General features: G+C 42.6%; 1 protein-coding gene across 1 annotated transcript in view; it reads right to left on the bottom strand.

Moving 5' to 3' along the window:
- COL22A1 (collagen type XXII alpha 1 chain) overlaps positions 1 to 15,638 on the bottom strand; it is a 195,080-nt gene that overhangs the window by 18,694 nt on the left and 160,748 nt on the right. The window contains exons 48-51 of the mRNA XM_077932713.1: positions 9,269 to 9,322; positions 7,728 to 7,781; positions 4,299 to 4,352; positions 3,433 to 3,486 (exon numbers count right to left, since the gene is read on the bottom strand). Of these exons, the coding sequence (XP_077788839.1) occupies positions 3,433 to 3,486; positions 4,299 to 4,352; positions 7,728 to 7,781; positions 9,269 to 9,322 (216 nt within the window). The remainder of the gene's footprint in view (positions 1 to 3,432; positions 3,487 to 4,298; positions 4,353 to 7,727; positions 7,782 to 9,268; positions 9,323 to 15,638) is intronic.

The raw sequence follows: 15,638 nt of genomic DNA, 5'->3' as shown, positions 1-15,638 counted from the left end.
TATAGGCTGCAACAGAATGCTTCATTCAAGTCTAATTTCAGCAGGGTGGGAGGGAAAGCGCTCACCGTGGCCCCAGTGAAGAATTCTGTGCACACCTGGAGGTGCCACAATGGCAACCGCCTCTACTGGGGATTAGCCCTGGCTAGAGAGTTCCAGAAAAACATCTCCTTCATTGACTACGCAAAAGCATTTGACTGTGTCGCCCACAGCAAACTATGGCAAGTTCTTAAAAAAATGGGAGTGCCTGATCACCTCATCTGTCTCCTGAGAAATTTCTATGTGGGACAAGAAGCTACAGTTAGAACTGGATATGGAGCAACTCATTGGTTCAAAATTAGGAAAGGGGTATGACAAGGCTGTATATTGTCTCTTTGCTTATTTGACTTATATGCAGAATTCATCATGCGAAAGGCTGGACTGGATGAATCCCAAGCCAGAATTAAGATTGCCGGAAGAAATATCAACAACCTCAGATATGCAGATGACACAACCTTGATGGCAGAAAGTGAGGAGGAATTAAAGAACCTTTTAGTGAGGGTGAAAGAGGAGAGCACAAAATATGGTCTGAAGCTCAACATCAAAGAAACGAAGATCATGGCCACTGGTCCCATCACCTCCTGGCAAACAGAAGGGGAAGAAATGAAGGCAGTGAGAGATCTTACTTTCTTGGGCTCCATCATCACTGCAGATGGTGACAGCAGTGACAAATTTAAAAGACGCCTGCTTCTTGGGAGAAAAGCAATGACAAACCTAGACAGCATCTTAAAAAGCAGAGACATCACCTTGCCAACAAAGGTCCGTATAGTTAAAGCTATGATTTTCCCAGTGGTGATGTATGGAAGTGAGAGCTGGACCATAAAGAAGGCTGATCGTCAAAGAATTGATGCTTTTGAATTATGGTGCTGGAGGAGACTCTTGAGAGTCCCATGGACTGCAAGAAGATCAAACCTATCCATTCTTAAGGAAATCAGCCCTGAGTGCTCACTGGAAGGAAAGATCGTGAAGCTGAGGCTCCAATACTTTGGCCACCTCATGAGAAGAGAAGACTCCCTGGAAAAGACCCTGATGTTGGGAAACATTGAGGGCACAAGGAGAAGGGGGCGACAGAGGACGAGATGGTTGGACAGTGTTCTTGAAGCTACCAGCATGAGTTTGACCAAACTGCGGGAGGCAGTGGAAGACAGGAGTGCCTGGCGTGCTCTGGTCCATGGGGTCACGAAGAGTCAGACATGACTAAACGACTAAACAACAACAACAACAACAATTCTTCCTGCAAAGCATGGGTTTTACCACTAACCGTCAGCTGTACCTTGTTTCCAAAATGGGGTTTTCTCTGTCTTGTGGCTTATTCCCTGCCTCCCCTCCTCTGATGTTTTCTCTCCTATATTCCCTTTCTCTCTTGTTACAAATTGTACCACAAAGTTCAAGCTGGAAGAAATTTGATTGATTTTATATTTTATTTTATGCATGCCAATTCAGATCAGGAGATCTCTCGAGAAGTCAAGCATAGAATGCACACACAGCATCTCAGTATTGCCGCGTATGGAGGGTGGGTGGGCAATGTCTCAAAAGACGTTCATAATGATTATGATGTATTATTTATATGCTGTCCATCTGACTGGGTTGCCCTAGCCACTCTGGGTGGCTCCCAACAAAAATATTAAAAACACAATACAACATTGCACATGAAAAACTTCCCTTCAGATGTTGTTGTTGTTTTTTAAAAAATCACACAGCTGTTTATCTGTTTGACATCTGCTGGGAGGCTGCTCCATAGGGTGGGGCCTGTCCTTCGTGATGTCCCAATGGTCAGACACATATAAAAGTATGCCACACAATCTTTTTACTGTTGAAATATGCCAGGGGTTCAAGAACACTGCAGTCCCCTGCATATGAGATGCATCAATGTTTACAAATGCTTACAAATCAATGTTTACAAAAGAAGTGAAAGAGTTGGTGTATGACTGGTTGCATTATTTTCAAATAAATGAAATGTTTAAAAAAAGATTTTAAAGAGTATGGATATGCAGAGAAAGATTCTAAATTTCAAATAGAAATAATAAATAATGAATATAAAATTCTATCCAAAATGTATAAGATATTGTTGGAATGGCATACAAAGGATGAAGAAGTTAAATCAGTTATGATACAATGGGCCAGAGATATCGGTTATAATATACAATTTAATGATTGGACAAAACTATGGAATGAAAGTATTAAATTTACTGCATGTACTGCATTAAAGGAAAATGTTATGAAAATGATATATAGATGGTATATTACACCAGTAAAACTTGCAAAAATGTATAAAACATGTAAGAAGTGTTGGAAATGTAAAAAAAAAGATGGTACATTTTATCATATGTGGTGGGAATGTAAGAAAATGAAAAGCTTCTGGGAGTTGATATATAATGAACTGAAAAAAATGTTGAAATATACATTTGTTAAGAAACCATAGGCCTTTCTTTTAGGAATTGTTGGAAATGAAATAAATAGAAAGGATCATAAACTCTTTCAATATGCAGTAACAGCGGCAAGAATATTACTGGCCCAGAAATGGAAACAAGAACAATTACCAACGTTGGAGGAGTGGAAAATGAAGCTGATGGACTATGCAGAACTTGATAAACTGACTGGGAAGATCAGATATCTACGAGATCAAAAGTTCATCGAGGACTGGGGAAAGTTAGTTGAGTATTGGGAATGTATAAGTGATAATGAAATAACGTTAGTGGCATTTAAAGAAGCTCTGTAATAACATAAGAAATATTGTAAAAAGGGAAAATAGAAATGGGGGATAGGCATAAAGGCAATAGTAAAATCTGGAAATGTGTAATTAAAGAAGTTATAATTCGGATGATTGGCAGAGAGGCTGAAGGAAGTCAAAAAATGGAAAAATTAACAGAAGTTGTAATGTGATGTGATTGTATGGTTTTTTTGATGGAAAATTAATAAAATATAATTAGACAAAAGGGACGCGGGTGGCGCTGTGGGTAAAAGCCTCAGTGCCTAGGGCTTGCCGATCGAAAGGTCGGCGGTTCAAATCCCCGCGGCGGGGTGCGCTCCCGTTGCTCGGTCCCAGCGCCTGCCAACCTAGCAGTTTGAAAGGACCCCCGGGTGCAAGTAGATAAATAGGGACCGCTTACTAGCGGGAAGGTAAACGGTGTTTCTGTGTGCGGCTCTGGCTCGCCAGATGCAGCTTGTCACGCTGGCCACGTGACCCGGAAGTGTCTCCAGACAGCGCTGGCCCCCGTCCTCTAGAGTGAGATGGGCGCACAACCCTAGAGTCGGACACGACTGGCCCGTACGGGCAGGGGTACCTTTACCTTTACCTTTAATTAGACAAAAAAAGAAATATGCCAGGGGTTCAAGAACACTGCAGTCCCCTGCATATGAGATGCGTCAATGTTTACAAATGCAGGGATAACTCACCAGACGTCCAGGCAATCCTGGTGTCCCTTGAGGTCCTGGTGGGCCTTCTTTACCCTGCCAAAGAGACACAGATGTGGAGATGTTCACATAAGCTTTCCAGGCAGAGACATCCCCAGAAGAACAATCCATTAGCAAGGCCTTCTGAATTTATGCTCCATATTGCTTAGGCCTTTGGTGGGCGGGAAGAGAGAGGGTGTAGCAGGGAGCAGACCTTACTTGACCTCCTGGCAATGAAATCACAGAGAGACTGGAAGGGGCAAGGAGGATGGGAGGTCAGCACTGCACGGATAAACCAGGAAGAGGAGTGCCAATTTGGCTCTTGACCCCTCTTCCACTTTGCCCCTCCCACTCTCCCTCAAGATAAGCAGCAATGACTCTGCTGTCAGGAGGTCAGGCTCATAGGCGATGCCAGAGAGGGAAGTGGGTAAAGCACATATACACACCTCAATATGGCACTCACCTCCCACTTGCGGGACTCCTGTCATTAACATACCTTGTTATTTTTCTTTCAGAGATCTTAACATGTGGGACACCACTCTGCCACCTAGAAATATGCTTTGCCCCCTCTGTGTGTCCCATTGCCATTCCCCCCCCCCCCGGCGTTGCGACTGTACTCCCCCTGTTCCACCACACTAATGACACATTTTGAATTTATTCATCTTTCTAAATTAATGGAGAATTTGGCTCAGAGTTTATAATCCACTAGTCTTCATCTGAGTATCTCAGTGGCTTTCAAACCTTACAGTTTCATGGAATGTTTTCCACATCTACTTATTTTTCCAAGAATCCACTATAGGACCACTTAGGCAAATGATGGCTTCCTTTAAGGCGGCAGGGGTATAATGACAGATTGAATAGTGACTTACTATTTCTCCAGGGTTTCCCAGTGGTCCTGCAGGTCCTGGGGGGCCCTCAGACCCCTAAATAAAATGAAAAAAATAACATTTCTGGCCATTAAAAATGGCAGCTTGCTTCTGAATCAGAAATAGTCTCCTCAAACAACATGGAGGCAACTCTTACAAGCCTTTGAACTTTCTTTAAATGAAGACAACCAGCCCAAATTGGTGGGCCATAAACTTTGCTATGCATTCGAGATCAGCATTCCATAATGCCCCCCCCCCAATCCAACATACTGTGGGATGTAATCCATTGAAGCAGTCAAATACAACATTCCTTGTTTCCCTAGAGTGGACACAGGCAGGGGGATGTTTCTCCAGCCAGTATAACTTCCTGTCCCACTGGTCTGAAGCATCCTCCCCCTGCATGTGACCAGGCAGATGGATGTGACCCTCGCTGACTCACACAGCAGAGTCACACAGCCATCTTCCTCTTGATGCCATGCTGCTCTCCTGCGGCCATTTTGTTCTCTTGATAATGTTTTCTTAATGCATTTTGCTGTCTGCTGGCTCTTAGCCAGCAGCACATAAGCTCAATCCCCATATGGGATAAACTCACACTTTGTTATGTAACTACTAGCTGAAGCCTGTCTTCAGGGATCATACTGTGAACTGAATGTGAGTAAACGTCTTGTAACTTTTAAGGAAAGACTCTTGTGTCATCTTTCTTTTAAGAGGGATAAAAGGGGACACCAGGAATAATCCATCTGGGCAAGCCGGATTGGACTGCTTAACTAAAGAGATTCAAATGAATCTACAAACTAGCTTCCTGCTGTATTGAGGGGAATCTGTTCTGCTATATGACCCACTAACGTGAGTGAAGGAAGGATAATATTTAATTAATATATCATCTCCTACTATCCTTAACATACAAGAGAGGGCCAGTGAATTGCTGTGGGCTGCTTCTGAGTCTATAACCAGATGGATGGGTGCAGTGCAAAAGAAAAAGTGATGGATAGATAGATGATAGAGATAGATGATAGATGATAGATAGATAGATAGATAGATGATAGATGATAGAGATAGATGATGATAGATGATAGATAGAGATAGATAGATAGATAGATAGATAGATAGATAGATAGATGATAGATAGATGATAGATAGATAGATAGATAGATAGATAATAGATGATAGATAGATGATAGATAGATAGATAGATTAGATAGATGATAGATAGATGATAGATAGATGATAGATAGATTAGATTAGATTAGATAGATGATAGATAGATAGATTAGATAGATAGATAGATAGATGATAGATTAGATGATAGATAGATAGATGATAGATAGATAGATGATAGATAGATAGATGATAGATAGAGATAGATAGATAGATAGATAGATAGAGATGATAGATAGATAGATAGATAGATAGATAGATAGATAGATAGATAGATGATAGATAGATAGATGATAGATAGATATAGATGATAGATAGATGATTGATAGAGATAGATAGATAGATAGATAGATAGATAGATAGATAGACGATAGATATAGATGATAGATGATAGATGATAGATAGGTAGATAGATAGATAGATGATAGATGCAGGTTTTGGTGTCCTCGGGTGTCTTCCCGTGTAAAAGTTGGGGTGTCTAGGCGACGTTTCGACGAGGTCTCACTCGTCATCTTCAGGCTGGTGCTTTCGGCTTCTTGTTACTGGAACAGAGCAGGATCTCAGTGTTTGAGTTCCTATAAATACTGTTGAGGAGGTGTGGTGTATAGCCTCCAATGTTCTGGGCAGAGAGGAAGTTCCCAGGCTAGTGTGCCTTTTCTTCTTTTGTTCCTTAATTGCTTGAGGGATATCTTGAGTGATTTCTTGAGTGATATCCTGAGTACCACTTAGGTGGGTCATTAGGTGTGGATTAGTTGCTAAAGCCTTTGTGTCTTGACCTCTTGAACTTTGTGCAGAGTTTTTCTGAGAAGATGGCTGTACTGCACTTAGTTGTGCTCTGGCTTGGCTTCGTGTATAGGGGCGAGCTGTGGTTTTGTGGCCTGTGCCAGCCAGATCTGTGTAGGGATTGCAGGGGGGTGCAGCATCCGGAGGTGCCACCATGGTTTGGCTACTGGATGGTATCTGTAATTTATCTGTGGAGAGGGTCTGGGTTTGGGTTTGGTGTGGTTGATTGGTGATGGCGTTCTGTGTGCCTCTGGATCTGGTGTCAGTTTTTGTGGGGAGGGCTAATTTCCAGATGTCTGGCAAGCGGGATGTGTCGTCACGCTTGTTCATGTTGTGAGGGTGTTTCTCTATCTCGATGGCTTCCATGATTATTCTCTTGTGGTGATGTTCCATGTTAGAGAGCAATTTGGAATCTGCAAAATTAATTTCGTGTCCTGTTTCTTTCATGTGTTGGAAAGGAGAGGAAGTTTTTTCTTCTTTTTTGACGGCATTCTTGTGTTCTGCAATACGTGCATTTATTCGTCTGTTTGTTTGTCCAATGTACGTGGCTGGGCAGACTTTGCAGGGTATTTCATAGACCCCTTGGTTTTCCAACTGGATTTTATCCTTGGGGTTTCTGAGGATATTGGCTATCTTTTGGTTGGCGCAAAAGGCTGTTTTGATATTGTGTTTATGGAGGATTTTGCTAATTTTATCTGTAGTGCCCTTGATATAAGGAAGGAGGGCCATGCCATTGTTTTCTTCTGTGTCTTGGTTTTTGGGGGGTGTTTCTTTTTGGATTAGCTTCGTAACCCTGTTTTGCTGGTATCCATTGGCAATTAACACATTTGAGAGATTCTGTAACTCAGTTGTCAAGTGGTCTTTGTCAGCCAGGCGTTTGGTTCTGGAGATGAGAGTCTTGGCTACGGAGTTTATTTGTGCAGGGTGGTGGTGTGATTGTGCATGTAAGATGATAGATATAGATAGATAGATAGATAGATAGATAGATAGATAGATAGATAGATAGATGATAGATAGATAGATAGATGATAGATAGATAGATAGATGATAGATGATGATAGATGATAGATGATAGATGATAGATAGATAGATAGATTAGATAGATAGATTAGATAGATGATAGATATATAGATGATGATGATGATAGATGATAGATAGATAGATAGATGATAGATGATAGATTAGATAGATAGATAGATAGATAGATATAGATAGATAGATATAGATGATAGATAGATGATTGATAGAGATAGATAGATGATAGATATAGATGATAGATAGATAGATAGATAGATAGATAGATAGATAGATAGATAGATGATAGATAGATGATAGATAGATGATAGATGATAGATGATAGATGATAGATAGATAGATGATAGATAGATGATAGATAGATGATAGATATATAGATAGATAGATAGATGATAGATGATAGATGATAGATAGATAGATAGATAGATAGATAGATAGATAGATATAGCATCTTACAGGTGGACCTGGATTTCCAGGGGGGCCCATGAAGCCAGGTATCCCAGGATGTCCCTGCAGAAGACAACAACAGCATTTCACATTCACTTAGCATCTTCATTTGCAAACCACGTCCCCAAAGAACCTCTGGAATCTCATCAAAAGCTTGCTAGCAACCAAGCGACCAGGAGAGCGAGACGCCCAAAACATAAGCTAACTTGGCATCACAATTCCATGCATAGGTTTCCAGAGCGTGAACTTGCATGTTTTAACAAACTGCTTTTAATACACATAAGCTTCTGGGAACGGAGAAGTTGTCAGGAAACATTACAGGGTTGGCTGGGTGCAAGAGGCTAACAACTTGTCGTGCGTGCAGCAAGAAACCCCAACCGCCCCCATCCACAGCTGTGCCAGGTCTTTGCTTCGGGAACAGAATCAATTTAACATAATTCAGCATGCCATTTCCTCAGATCACTGCAAACAAATGGATGCAACCCTTCTGAATAAACGAACATTCCCCTTGCATGTTGAATGTGTGGTTCAGTGGTTAAGCACATGTTTGGGGCAAGCACATGTAACACAGTAGTGAATATCAGTGTGGTTGGTGATTTTTTAAAAATAAGACAGCTGGTGGAGGGGAAGTTTGAGCAGGAAGGCGGAAGGGGTACTTAACCCTCCCCTTGAGGGTTACAGAAACAGGAAGCATCCAATGGACCCCGTTAGTAAAGGATGTGTTAAGGAATAATCATACAGAACCTGCTGTGCCTTGAAAGGAAAACTCATTCCCCTTTCATTCTAAATTAATTAATTTAATTCTAAATTTCCCTCCCGTAAGTTTTACTAATTGTACAAATTTGATATTTCACTGTACAGTGGACGCTCGGGTTGCGAACGTGATCTGTGCGGGAGGAATGTTCACAACCTGTAGCATTCACAACCCGCGTTTGTGCACACACGCGGATCGCAATTTGGCACTTCTATGCATGTGCAAAGTGCAATTTAGCACTTCTGTGCATGCACAAGCGTCGAAACCCGGAAGCAACTCGTTCCGGTACTTCTGGGTTCGGCATGGTGCACAACCCAAAATTGCGCAACCCAAAGCATCTGTAACCCAAGGTATGGCTGTAGTTCAGTTGGCAGAATATGAGGTTTTTAATCTCAGGGTTGTGGGTTCAGGCTCCATGTTAGGCAAAAGATTCCTGTATTACAGCATGTTGGGACCAGTGAGCCCTTAAGGTCCCTTCCAACTATGCAATTCCATGATTCCACACTAATAGTAATAATTTTGTTATTTATACCCTGCCCATCTGACTAGGTTGCAAATTCCATGATTCTATATATGGGCCTGTTCTCTCTTGGGCAACCCATGCCTTATGCACTTTGCAGTTTAGGGTAACCACTGACAGTCTTCCCTCAAGTCAGACTGGTCCATGTGTGATATATTAATCAGTGGTGTTCTGATGTGGTGGCTAAAGAACAGGTCAAAGGTCCTATTTGGTGATCTAGACATATTGCTTACTGTACTGTTCCAAGAAGCATCTTTCTGCCTCGTTTTATTTTACCTGTTCACCCTTCAGTCCAGCCTCTCCAGGCGTCCCACGGTCTCCTTTGGCACCCTAACAAAAGACAGAGGAATTCAAATCACAAACCTCAATTACATTTTAAGCATGGTGCACTGGCTCCCCCCCCCACCCCGAGAAACATGGAGGCATATACATTTCAGTGTTTCAGTTGTCAGTGAAAAGTTTTCTCAAATAGCAGGAGCTTAACCTCCTCTGACTGTTTGCTGGGTGAAATTCCTGAAACCTTGATCAGGGCCAGGACCAGGTCTGACGTAATCCTGGCCACCTTGTTCATTGATGAACCCTAGTGGGACTATCTGGTGAAGACTGCAGGCAGCTAGGTCTAGCAACCATTTTGATTTTTTTGCAATCAAAAATGCAGCATTGCTCCAAGGCATTGTGGGAAATTTAAACGGTGGCTTAATTCAGCCACCTAGCAATTCTTTGGGGTACTAGTCCAGCGGAGGGTAGCTGATGGGTCTCAGAACCTCAGTGAGTTAGAGACTTTCCCCCATATAAAAGACAAGTCTCCAGTAGATTGAGCAGACAAGACCAATAGTGGGTACAACAGTCAAGAAGGTGGTTACTGCAGAGGGAAATGAGTGGCAGATGGGGCTCATCAACCTGGGAAGTAGCCCATCTAGGAGAAGGAAAGCTCTGATCCTAAACCTCTGTTGCTTTGTGGCCATACTCATTCATTAGAAAGGCCTTGGGAGTAAACCCTGAGGAAAAACCCATCTCCAATGTGTTGCAGGACATCTTCAGGAGAAGAAAAAGCTAAGGAGTAAAAGGGTGGCACTGTGGTCTAAACCACTGAGCCTAGGGCTTGCCGATTGGAAGGTCGGCAGTTCAAATCCCCGCAACAGGGTGAGCTTCTGTTGCTCAGTCCCAGCTCCTGCCCACCTAGCAGTTCAAAAGCACGTCAAAGTGCAAGTAGATAAAAAGGTACCGCTCCGGCGGGATGGTAAATGGCATTTCCGTGCGCTGTTCTGGTTTCGCCAGAAGCGGCTTAGTCATGCTGGCCACATGATCCAGAAGCTGTCTGCAGACAAATACCGGCTCCCTTGGCCTATAGAGCAAGATGAGCGCCGCAACCCCAGAGTCGTCCACGACGGGACTTAATGGTCATGGGTACCTTTACCTTTAAATCCTACACAAATCTGGAGTGGAGTCCCTAAGGCTCCTTGTATGCCTCCTCCCAGCAACTCCTGTAGTCAAGCTGGTATCAAATGTATTGCTCTGCTTTCCTTTGGACCACACATTAGTGAGGACAAGAGGTGGGGGTCTTCACATCTGGGTAGCCAAGGGCCTCCATACACACTGCCCAGGCTTGCACCCCAGAGAGGTGCTAATACAGCAAAAGCAACACAGGAGGCAGCAGTTACAAGTTACTGGTCTCTGCAGCTGCAGCAGGCACTGTGATTCTCCAGTGGTTTGACCTCACCCCTTGAGGCAGACTCCATTGTCTCTTGAGATGGACAAGTATCAACAACAATAGGTGGGGATGCCGGTGTGAGCAGAATTAGCCCCAAATGCATTGGGGACAGCTTACCCCATTTTGAAGTAAGCGAAGTGAGTCAAGTAAGACATATTTACATGTTTCTAGATGTGTAATAGCTTCTAGAGTCTTTTTAGATGCTTGCCACTGGTTTAAATCTGGTTTAATGAGATTTTTTCATTGTATTGTTTTATCACGTATATGTTTGCTGCCCTTGAGATGAAGGGCAGGATATGATTTTAATAAATTAATAAATATTGACAGCTAAATAACCCCCCCCACACACACACACACACTCTTAGGACCAGTAAGTCAACAGTGGGTATAAGATCAAAACATTTTCACTCAGTCCCAGCCAAGGAGTTATAGAAATGTCCGGAGGGAAAAATCAGCCACAATCTCATTTTTCTTTGCCTCGTTGGCATTTCCTTGAGTTTCTCCAAGCAAAGGTCAATGGGCTCAAAATTTCAGGACTTGCCTTTTTATGACATGTGGTCCATATTCTCAGAAATGGACTGAAAGACATTTCAAAAGTCAGTCAGATGTTTTAATAAATGGGAGGACATTACTGAGGTTAGAACTTCAGCAATTCTGGTAGGCTGGTTTGTTTTCTCTATATCTCTCTATATATTTGTGATTGTACCCCCTAACCCAAAGAAACCCTCTCCCCCAAGAATGGCAGAGATTTCATCCTGCTATCCCGTATCTTTCCAGCAAAAACCCTGACATCACAAAAGAGAAGACAGAACTACTTCCGGTTTGGATCGCCTGCAGTATGGGTGCGCGGAGAAGTTGCTGAACAGCTTTTCCGAACTGCATAGGGGGTTCTGAGGGGGCAACGCAAAGGCACTGCGACCCCCGAAACCTCAAGGGGGGCCCCCTTGAGGGAAGCGCAACCGGCAGCGTCGGAGGGACCCGAAACCCCTTTTGAGCTTTCTCTATTTTGGGATGACTCAGGAGTGACGGATCGAGAGACGCACTATGGTAAGCCCTGCGAACCCCATGCAGTAATGCTTCGAGCCCCAGCTGAAAGTGGCGACAAATCTCCGTAACTTTAAGAATAACCGCCTTTGGGGTAGTCAAACAGATGTCAAAATTGAAAATCTGAAGAATGGAGCCCAAGGCGTGTTGGATTTAACCTGATTAAACTAAGGAGCCCGACCTGTATTTCGGAGCTAAGATGGCGCTGGGACGTTAATCGGGAGAGTGAAACAAAGAAACTCTTACTTACCCGCTGTAGAAACAAAGAAGAGAAGTCCCCGCTGGGAGTTTCACGGGGCAAAGTATCCAAGACAGATAGAGTTTATTTGGAAAGGAGACCTTAGAGACTTTGTATTAAATAGATCGCTAGAGGCAAGTTTGGAGAGAGACTAAAAGGAGTATTAGAAGAAGAAGATTGTAAGGAGGCGATAGTGAGAGACGGAGACGGAGACGGAGGGGGAAGGAGGGGGAGAGGTGAAGAGCCCTGAAACACGGAAGAGACGAGCCCTGCCCCCCTCCTCAATACCTCCAACAGCCCCGCTGGTCTTTGACAGCGGTGATAAATAAAACAACCTTTGCCGACTTTGAGCCTCCGTCCTCCCCCCCCCCTTTTTTGTTTTTCTCTCCCTTCATACTTTTCGGCTTTTGCCGGCTTTCATAGCTCTCGCAACTTGCCGGATGTGGGAGGAAAACTTTGTGTGAGCTTGAGCACGTACGCCAGTCTTTATCTCCATTAGGGCTGCAATTAAGCAGATATTGTGAAACCTGGCTTGGAAATCTGGCGCGACTCTGATACTTGGCTGGACTTCGACGGACTTAATTATTGTTTAGACTTAACTTCAACTAGAACTACGAAAGACGTGATTTCGCCCAGTTCTGTTTAATTTGAAGAACACCTTCTTTCTGGGGGTGGTGGAAGCTTTGCTCTTCGCCTCACTCCAGTTGGAAACTAGGAGTGAAACCTAGCCACCTTCCCTTCTTTTGCAGACTATCTAAACCTCGTAGAAAGACTCGGAAACCTATAGGACTTCCAGCACCGCCCTACCCTTTGCCCCCCTTCTCTCCTCCCACGCCTACCCCCCCTTCCCTTTCCCCCTCCATCCCTGGCTTGCAGTCCTGGCGGTCCCCACGGAGACATCAATCCATACAAGGTCGGAACGAACTTTGGATTAGGTCAAACAAGGGGCTGAAGCCAGACTTGAAGAAAGAATCTTAAACCCTTCCTTTTTCCTTATGGTTGTTGGATTTTCTGTACTCCTTTCTTGTCCCCCCTCTTTTTTCAGTCCCCTCCCCGCTCTATTCCCTTCCCTCTTCTGATTTTTCTCTCTTTTTTCTTTTTCCTTTTTTACTGAATTTTACAATAGTGTACTGACTTGTCTAAGGAGCAGGCCAACGGAATCCCCCTCCAGATTGTGCGCCCCCTAGGGGTGAGCAATAAGAAACATAAGTTTGTTTATCTTTAAGGATTGGGGAAGAGGAACGGAATAGACCGGGCAGATGGCAGGGAGAGACGGGAAAAAGTCGGTGGGAACACCAATAGAGAGGAAAACGTCAAGACAAGAGGAAATAAGGGATTTGGATGCTTTATGGTTGAAAATAAAAGAGGAATTTAGACAGAACGAAAACCATATGGGGAAAAAGTTAGAAGAGATGCAGGAATCTTTTGATAAAAAAATAGAGGTGGTGGTAGGGGAACTTTCAAATAAAATTAAAGACCTAACGGGCCGAACAAAGTCCTTAGAGGACGCAAATAAGAGAACACAGAAAGAAATGAAAGATCAGAGAAGAGAAGTAGAAAAAATTAAGGAGAACTTTGAAGAACTAAATAAAAGCCAAGACCAAGTCTTAGATAATTTAGCCATGATGGAAATGAAGCAAAAGCAGCTAAATTTGAAATTTAGAGGAATAGGGGAAGTAAGGGACGAAGATATAAAAGGAAAAATGATAAAAGAACTGGCAAGGTGGCTAGCATTGAGAGAAGAGGAAGTTGCACAAACCATAGAAAATGCCTTTAGAATAAAAATAAGACCGAAGCAAAACAAACAGAAAAGGATTCCAGGAGACTGCCTAGTGTTTTTCAGATCGATAGAGATGAGAAACACAATTTTGAGAGAAAGCTATCAGAGGAAATTAATGATTGATGGGAAACCAATTATTGTCTTTAAGGAAATACCAATCAGGCTCCTTCGCAAGAGAGAGGGCTACAAACAGATAGTCAACACTTTGAAAAAGAACGGTATACGGCATAGATGGGAATTCCCTGAAGGGATCTCATTTTTTTACAAAGGAAAAAGGTTCAAGATAACAGAGATTCAGGAAGTCAGTAAATTCCTTCGCAGATATGAAAAAGAGCTAGGGGGGATGATGGAGAGATATGGGGGAAGGGGCCGTGAGAGGGAGGGGGAGGGGGGAGCGGGGGGAGGGTCGGAAGAGGAGGGAGGAGGGGGAGAGGGAGAGGAGGAGGACAAAGAGGAGGAGGCGAAGGAGGGAGAGACAGAGGAGGAACAGGAGGAAGTAGAGAATCAAAACACTCGATTCTAAATCGGCTAAAACTTAAAACCTAAACCGATAAATTACTGACTTGTTAACAGATAAAAGCAATAATGAATCTCAAAATTTTAACATGGAATGGAAATGGGCTGAATGAAAAAACAAAAAGGAATAAAATTGCAAATGTGTTGAAGAAGAAAAAATTGGATGTAATTTGTATACAAGAGACTCATGTAGCCAAAAAGCACAAACATGTATTAGTAAATAAGAACCTGGGAATAGAATTCATAAACTCCGGGAGAGAGAAAAAAAGGGGAGTGGTAACGTATGTCAATGAAAAATGGGAACCCAAACTGACCTATAAGGATGAAGATGGAAGGATATTGGGGGTTCAAATAAGCTTTCAAGGAGAAAAGATCGACGTGGTAAACATCTATGCCCCAAATACAAATAGGTCAGAGTTTTACAAAAAATTGGAACAAGTGTTACTAGAATTAGGAAATAACAAGACGATATTATTGGGAGACTTTAATGCAGTGCCGACATTAGAAATGGACAGACAAACAGAAAAGAGAAAACGAAAACAAGGAAAGTTACCGGAATCATTTCAAGATTTGGAGGAGAACATGGACCTAACGGATGTATGGAGACACAAGCATCCAACAGAAAAACAGTTCACCTTCTTCTCAGAAGCACATAAAAGCTGGGGAAGAATAGATCAAATTTGGGCCTCAAGAGAAATTACTCTAAGAGTGATAAAATGTGAAATTCAACCGAGAACCTTCTCCGACCATAATTCAATAACTTTGGAACTAAAAGGAGAACTAAAGGGAGGCTTCAGATGGAGACTGAATGACTCTCTGTTGGACAACGATGAGGTCACTGAAAAAGCTAAAGCCACACTAAAAGAGTATTGGGATTTGAACCTCAATAAAGGAACAAAAATAGAAACAGTCTGGGACGCCAGTAAGGCGGTTTTAAGAGGTTTCTTCATCCAGCAAAACAATCACAAGAAAAAAATAAGGCAGCAAAAGACAGATGAAATACTTAAACAGCTAAGGGAGCATGAGAAGAAATTATTAGAACACCCGAAAGACGAGCAAAGTTTACAATCAATAAAAATACTACAAAGACAATACTCAATATTAACGAACCAAGAAATAGAATGGAAAATCAAGCTAATGAAGCAGAGATACTTCGAATCGGCGAATAAAACCGGAAAACTCCTAGCCTGGCAATTGAGGAAAAGACAGAAGCAGAATGTCATAAATAAAATAATGGTAGAAGAAGAATTAATAGCAGACCCAAAAAAAATACAAAAAAGTTTCCTCAAATTTTATGAGGAGTTATATAAGAAAGGAGAAGAAGACCCAGCTCAAATAGAAAAATATTTAGAGAATT

This window comes from Podarcis muralis, chromosome 8 (genome assembly GCF_964188315.1).
Source record: "Podarcis muralis chromosome 8, rPodMur119.hap1.1, whole genome shotgun sequence".
Taxonomy (NCBI): domain Eukaryota; kingdom Metazoa; phylum Chordata; class Lepidosauria; order Squamata; family Lacertidae; genus Podarcis; species Podarcis muralis.
This window is presented reverse-complemented; position numbering and strand designations above follow the sequence as displayed.